The sequence below is a fragment of the Kryptolebias marmoratus genome, linkage group LG3, assembly GCF_001649575.2.
Source record: "Kryptolebias marmoratus isolate JLee-2015 linkage group LG3, ASM164957v2, whole genome shotgun sequence".
Classification (NCBI taxonomy): domain Eukaryota; kingdom Metazoa; phylum Chordata; class Actinopteri; order Cyprinodontiformes; family Rivulidae; genus Kryptolebias; species Kryptolebias marmoratus.
Window position 1 is genome coordinate 30,127,688 of NC_051432.1, and position 6,835 is coordinate 30,134,522.

At 50.8% G+C, this 6,835-nt stretch overlaps 3 protein-coding genes and 1 long non-coding RNA gene across 4 annotated transcripts in view; 2 read left to right on the forward strand and 2 right to left on the reverse strand.

The window, feature by feature from the left end:
* Positions 1-1,480, forward strand: part of alg13 (ALG13 UDP-N-acetylglucosaminyltransferase subunit) — a 12,404-nt gene extending 10,924 nt beyond the window's left edge. Inside the window, exons 24-26 of the mRNA XM_037974652.1 lie at positions 2-44; positions 133-246; positions 726-1,480. Of these exons, the coding sequence (XP_037830580.1) occupies positions 2-44; positions 133-246; positions 726-1,090 (522 nt within the window). The 3' untranslated portion in view covers positions 1,091-1,480. The remainder of the gene's footprint in view (position 1; positions 45-132; positions 247-725) is intronic.
* A 210-nt stretch (positions 1,481-1,690) lies between these two features.
* Positions 1,691-2,838, reverse strand: zgc:110222 (uncharacterized protein LOC550336 homolog). Its single transcript, XM_017405307.3, has 2 exons — positions 2,184-2,838; positions 1,691-2,112 (listed from the first exon to the last, which is right to left on the reverse strand). Exons 1-2 carry the CDS (start codon positions 2,440-2,442, stop codon positions 1,904-1,906), a joined length of 468 nt encoding a protein of 155 aa, XP_017260796.1. The 5' UTR covers positions 2,443-2,838; the 3' UTR covers positions 1,691-1,903.
* Positions 2,767-5,013, forward strand: LOC119616873. The gene is made up of 3 exons (XR_005232928.1): positions 2,767-2,902; positions 3,017-4,804; positions 4,875-5,013. It is a non-coding gene; the product is annotated as an uncharacterized LOC119616873 (long non-coding RNA).
* Positions 4,656-6,835, reverse strand: part of LOC108229641 (wiskott-Aldrich syndrome protein family member 3) — a gene marked incomplete in the record, with an annotated part of 10,577 nt that continues 8,397 nt past the window's right edge. Inside the window, 6 exon segments of the mRNA XM_037974615.1 lie at positions 4,656-5,071; positions 5,148-5,363; positions 5,458-5,597; positions 5,675-5,929; positions 6,017-6,141; positions 6,527-6,571. Of these exon segments, the coding sequence (XP_037830543.1) occupies positions 4,908-5,071; positions 5,148-5,363; positions 5,458-5,597; positions 5,675-5,929; positions 6,017-6,141; positions 6,527-6,571 (945 nt within the window).

Genomic DNA, 6,835 nt, shown 5'->3' on the forward strand with positions numbered 1-6,835 from the left:
CCAACACTACCCCCCCTACCTGAGCCAGGAGCCCCCCGCCCATGGTGAGACCTTGTTCAGACTAGGCCCGGTCCAAATACACACACACACACTCACTCACACTCTCACTTCCTGTTGGTTTTCTCCCAACAGCTGCCCCCCCGTTGTTTCCTGACACTGCCCGAGGCACTGCCCACCACCAGCCCCCCTCCTCCTACCCAGAATCCTCCAGGGCGGCAGATGGACAGAGCGATTCACTTGGCGGTGGTCAGTACCTTTCCAAACTGGTTACCATGGTAACACTGATAGACTGGATGATGTCAGCAGGTGGTGGGGGTGGGTGGGTGATTCTGCAGGTAGACCTGGGTCAGGTCACCTATTGGATCAGCTGCCGTCCCAGGTACTGACCCGGGGCTGGTTGGTTCTGACCCCGGGCCGCCGGCCCTGGTTGGTTGGTTGGTTCTGACCTGGGGCCGCCGGCCCTGGCTGATTGGTTGGTTCTGACCTGGGGCCGCCAGCCCTGACCCATTAAACAGTGGCTCAGGAGGTAAGGGTTTGTCCTGTAACCGGAGGGTTGCTGGTTCGAGCCCCACTTAGTCAGTCTCAGCCGTTGTCTTTGGGCAAGACGCTCATTGATGGCCGCCCCACACTGTAGCTTCCTGCCATGAGTGGATGAATGGGTGAATGATTGAAGTGTGATAAAACGCTATACGAGTGCAAACCATCTGTTTCTCTCTCCCACGCAGGCCCTGCCCCCTCTGTGGAAGGCCCCGCCTCCTCTGCTCCTCCAGGCTCCGCCCCCTCTGCTCTTCTCTACCCAGATCAGGTTCCCCACCTCCCTCCCACTCTGCTGCACTTGCCTTATGAAGCTCCACCCCCAGCTGCTTACCTGACCACGGCTCCGCCCCCTCATTCTCACCATGCCCATCTCCCTCATCACTCTTCCTACCATCCTTGTCTCCCCGCTTCGTCTCATTGGGGGACATTTTCATCAACAGGCCACGCCCCGCGAGTCTACTGTCCAGGCCCCAACCCTGCCCATGTGGTTGGTTACGTCTCTGCCCCGCCCCCTCACCACACAGCCTCGCACTTCATCCCCCCCCCCATGTAAAGTGTTAGTTTGTGGCTAATGATGCTAATGGGTTTAACTAAGTCAGTTTTCTCCACCACTTCCTGTGAGGTGAAGCCAGACGGGCAGATTAATATGAGGAGAAATGTTATTTTGTTTAAATGTTTTACTTTGTTGTGCTAACATGTTAGCTACTAGCATGTGGCTAACATGTTTACATGTCTGCCTCAGTCACTTCCTGTTTGATCTGTAATTGCAGGAAATAATTCTCAGTTTGTGAAATGTTTTGTTTTCCTTGTTGAATTGTTAACTGATGGATGTTTTATATGCTGGTGCTCAGTCCCTGTTTCTGAGGGACCTCCTTGTGTTCTGGTTCTGTTCAGGCTGGGCTTTTGGTTCTGGTTTGGGTGAATAAAACATGTTTCAACAGCAGATGAAGATTTTTTTCCATCAGGTCGTGGGACAAGGATAAGGAACTGGTTCTGTTCTGGTTCCAGGCTGAGCTGAAGTATCAAGTCTTAGAAAAACTGCTGCAAATATTTACGAACCATAAAGACTGATTCTGACCGTAATGTTCTGAGAGATTCAATTTAAACCTCCTGCTGGTTAGTCAGACCTGGTTAACCCCCACTACCAACCAACTGATCCTCCTGCGGGTTTATTCACATCAAAGAAACAAAGTTGAACAGCAGGATGTAAGCTGCAGACGGTGAGAACAGGAGGTCCCACAGTCATAGTGGGAGATTCCGCCCACCGCAGGACTTCAGCTCCTGACAAACAAGAGGTGGGTTCACAGCATCCCTTACATGAGTGTTACCAGGTTTCCATGGAAACAGCCAGTTAGACCACTGGTTGTCATGGTAACAGCTCAGCTGGTATCTCCACAGTCCAAAGGTCCCGACGTCCTCGGGTTGTCAGTGGCTCCTTCAGCCATCTAGGGTTGGACAGGTGAGTCAGGTGTTTGTCCTGTAGACCAATCAGAACAGCTGACCGCTCCAGATGATGAAGCTCCTCCTCCTGCGGGGAGGTGGGGCAGACCCAGGTTCCACCCACATCCACCAGTCCTGAAAGAGAAGCGAGTGATGCCTTTAGGGACGCCTTGTAAACTGCAGACATAAACAGTTGGATTCCTCACCTGCCACTACACCGCGGCCAAACCGCTCCCCCGAGTCCAGCAGATCCTGGATCTGGGTCCTGCTCATCCCCATCGGCCCGCTCAGCACCGACTGCCACTCGTCCCCCTCCCAGTCCCGCCAGGCCACATGGACCGCCAGGGTCTGGTTCTCCAGGGGGCCCAGCAGGGGCCTCCAGCGGCTCTCCAGCGTCTTCACCCCGTTCAGAACCAGACCGGCGTAGGGCTGCCGGAAGGACAGGCACCACAGCTGCAGGGACATGCTACAGAACCACGGTTCGGCTGGGTCCGCATCCACAGAACTCAGTCTTACTGACCTGGATCGGTTCTGATGATCCCCACGTCCAACTGAAATGTCCTCTTTCTGTCCTCACGATCACGTGACTGAAACTTAAAAGAGCAGAAACTTTTCGCCGATGTGACCGGAAGTCATCATCTGAACAGGTGACGTGGTACCGTTTCTGTCAGACTGCACCTGCCTGCAGTTTAACCCGGTTCGGTACTTTTCAGGCAGTTTTGATCGGAGTTCGGCGCAGCGCGACCTCCGTGCAGGAACGGAACCGGGGCGGCTGGGAAACTGAAAATGAAACCGGACTTTCAGAACCGAACCGGTTCGGATTCATCAAGACTCCAGAATCTAATCCAGAAGCATCCGAACTTCCGTTTAAGAGCTGGTCTTTTTCTTCGTGGGAAGGTGTGTGTGGCTCTGGCGCCCCCTGCAGGTGAGACCGGGTCTGACCCAAACCGACCTCAGCTGCAGAACTCAGTTTTATTCAAATCAAATGTTTTAAGTCTCAGCTGATCAGATTTATCCAGGGCTTCGATTCCTCCTGCAGGTGGAGAGCCTGGCACCAGCTCGGGCAGGTGGGCGGGGCTTTCACTCACACCTGAGGCCATTTCTCCACCTGCTCCATGAGGCAGAGCTAAAACTGTTCTTTGTTAGCCTCATGATGATAGTTACCCTTCCGTGCTCTTCCTGCATTTGTCTCTTGTTTTCATTCCTGAAGAATTCCACTCAGTCTTCTCACCTGTGGAGTCTCTAACCTATCTGGACTCAGAAAACGGATCGGGAATCAGGTCTTACCCGTTAAATGCTAAATAGTTTGCACTTGTACAGCTCTTTATCTAGTCCAAGGACCCCAAAGTGCTTCACTCAGCAGTCAGTCATCCACTCATTCATTCACACATTCATCCAAACCAACCGTCTGGTTGCAGGACGAAGCCCTGCTCCCTGAGCGTCTTTTTTCCTCTGCAGATGATTCATAAGTTCTTCCTGTCTGCTGTGATCTGTCCCTGAGTTCTGCTGCTGTAGCCTCAGACACGTTTTTACTCCACTAATTATTTTTATACAGCAGCAATCAGCAGGTCAGAACCCGGCTGGTAGCGGGTCAGAACCCGACTGGTAGCGGGTCGGGACAGCAGCAATCAGCGGGTCAGAACCCGGCTGGTAGCGGGTCGGGACAGCAGCAATCAGCGGGTCAGAACCCGGCTGGTAGCAGGTTGGGACAGCAGCAGTACATGTTCTATATTGCAGCCGACAACAGAACATTTTCCAGCAGTAAAAACAGCAGATCTAACATGACGCTCTTCTTGTAATTAAGTGGGCGGAGCTCCACTTGGGTTGCTAGGTTATGGGCTCAGCTTGGGGTTGCTAGGTAACGGGGATTGTGACTCAACAATCCTGAGGTTTTTGAAACAGGTCGTTTTGCAGACACCAGAAAACATTTACTTTTTGTCAAAACACAGCTGGGTGTTTTTTTTGTGCTCTGTCTGTTTCCAGAAGCAGCAGAAACCCAAATGGGAGAACAGAAACATGCAGAATACGTCCCCTTTAAGGTGTGAAGATGCTAAATCTGATTGATTTGCTTAGTTGCTGTTTTGTTGGTTGTTTTTGTTTGTTTGTTTTGTTAAAAAAAATACTTCTGACAGCAGCAAAAAAAATCACTAGTTGAACTTTTTTATTTCTAAATTTCAGCTTTATTTTATCACAAATTTGTTTCACCAACATGCAAATCACAGAAACATGAAATAGCAACACAACCAATCACAGGAAGTTCTGGACAGGAAGTACACCTTTTCTAAACATCAGAGGATGTGATGACATCATCACGTAGCAAAGACATCAGCTGTTTCCTGGATGAGGTCATCACCAGATGCATGATGGGACACGAAGTAAAAGAAACTGAGCTGAAATAGGAGTGTATCCATGACAACCCCTGCACAGCAGTTACCATAGCAACAACCACCAGAGACAGTTTAAACAAAAAAATCTAAAGTCCAAAAACCACACAGACCGTCACCAAACACAGAAATACAAAAAACCAATAACTATACAAGTGTAAAAGCTAAAACAAAATAATTAGTTTTAACTAAATATATTTTGTTTGTGTTTTTGTTAAAACTCTGTTGAAAACGTAAAAATAAAAATACAGATGAATTTTTGCCCAAAACCATAAAACAAGAAGGAGCAGAACTTCAGCTGCAGGTCAAAGGTCAGAGGCGGTGCTGTTTCTGAAGGCTCCGACCTGAGGGGGGCGCTGCAGAACATTGAAACCGAAGCAGAGGAGGTGATGCTTCCCTCACCTGTTCCCTCCATGGGCGGAACATCACAAACACATGAGCAGGTACATGTTTGAACGAGTTTAAATAATTAAACGAAGCAGCTTCACCATTCTGTTGTGTTTGTGCCGGCAGATCATCGTCAGGGTGGATCGAGACGGCGCCGCTTCAGTCAGACCACTCCTGGTCCTCAGCCTCAGACTCATCCTCTGATTCGCTGTACTCCACAGCAATGCGCCGAGACAAGATGGTGGCAACATCATTTCCTGCTGGCTCTCGCTTCTTGGCCTCCTCCTGCTCTCGCTGCTCCTGAACTTTCCTCAGCTGAATCCCTGAAAAAACAGAAAACCAGGTTACCAATCAGACAGCAGAAAGTCAGCAGGTGACCCCACCTGACCCTGAACTCACCTCTGCGGATGGCAGCCAGTAAGTCGCTGCGAGCGTCATTCATCGGGAAGGTCAGACCTGAAGGCTTCCTGCTGTCTGCTGCTGGGGGTAACGGGGGAGCTACAGCCGCAGAGGGTGGGGCGTGGCCTGCAGGGTGGGACGGCGAGGGTACATAGTTCGCTGGAGGGGGCGGTGGAGGGGAGGGGCTGAATGGACGGGAAATGGCAGCAGCGCCACCTGCAGACACAGAAAAGGAGGTGGAGATAATTCTTTGATTAGTTTCTGTCCAGTCTCAGCTGATAATCATCTTCCTGCTCCTGACCGCTGTTACCTTGGTTACCAGCAGCAGCTGCAGGGTACAGAGGGGTTGCCATGGCAACTCCATGGGCGGAGTTACTGGGAAACACCATGTGTCCTGCTGATGGCACAGGAGGAGGAAGTGGTGGCGGTGCTGGAGGTATCTGATGGTCACTGCGGAGATCAGGTGATCAGGTGTGTAAGACTCGCACAAACAGAGTGTGTGTGTGTGTGAGAGAGAGTGTGTGTACCTAGCCTCCTTGGCTAAATTGCTTCGGGCTCCATTCTGATTGGCTGATCCAGAGAGCGGCAGTGGGTGGTGATGATGATGCAGCTGGTTGCGTCCCAGAGAGTGCTGGCGAGCAGTCGGGACTGCTGAAGTGGGTCGGAGGGCGCGGTCCAGAGACTGAGTCTGCCCAGTGCTGCTGGTCGTCATGGAGACGTGATTCTTCTCATCAGGGTCGTGGGCCAGACGTGGACTGGAGGGGTCGTCTGATATCCCTGACCTGGGGGGTGTTCAGAGCTCTGAGACTGGTTCTGATGTTCTGATGAAGGATCACCTGGTCCAACAGGTGCGGTGTAGGCGTGGTTACCTGTCAGGTGACATGGAGCCGTCGGACGTGTGGTATGGTGATGGCGTCACTCGAGCCTCGGGGCGGAGCTCCTTGTCATAGGCCATCAGGTTCCACTCCTGCCGCCTGTTTCGAGCTTTCCGGACCTTCATCGGGACAATAACACGACGGACGTGTCGTGGTGGTGAAATGTCAACAAGTCCCAGATTTTTAAAGGTTTTGGGACATGATGATATGACAATGAAACCCATTTGCATAATTTTGTCATCAACAAATGAAAAATGAGCAGAAGCTCTTAAAGAGACAGGAGGTGCAATAAAGCATTTTAGATGCTGCAGAACTTTAAACATCAGTCCTGGTGGATGGAGACATGAGGTTTGAGGACTCTGTCCTGAAGTTTAGAGTTTCATCTTTTTGAAACAGGAATTTAGGAACAACTGCTGGATGTTGTCACTTTATAAAGTGAACTAGAAGAGTTACAGCATCTAAAATGTATTTTCTGCCAGTTTCTACTAAACACTAAAAACTCACCTTCTTCACTTCCCGTCCTGAAGACTCCTCAACGTGTTTCTGCTCCTGGAAACAAACGAGGAGTTCAGGCACGTTCAGATGGATGGATGGACAAAAGGACGGGTGGGACTTCCGGTTTGGGTTTGGGTGAAGGAGTAGGCAGCGAGTGTGAGGAGCTCTGACCCAACTTGTAACTTATGTGACCAAATCTTATACCTTTACCACAGAATTGTTGTACCTTGTGCGCGTTACCGTGTTGAGCGACTTTGGCCGGTTAATGGCTACCTCTAAGCAAAAACAAACCTCCTCGATAACCACGCGGAACACCAT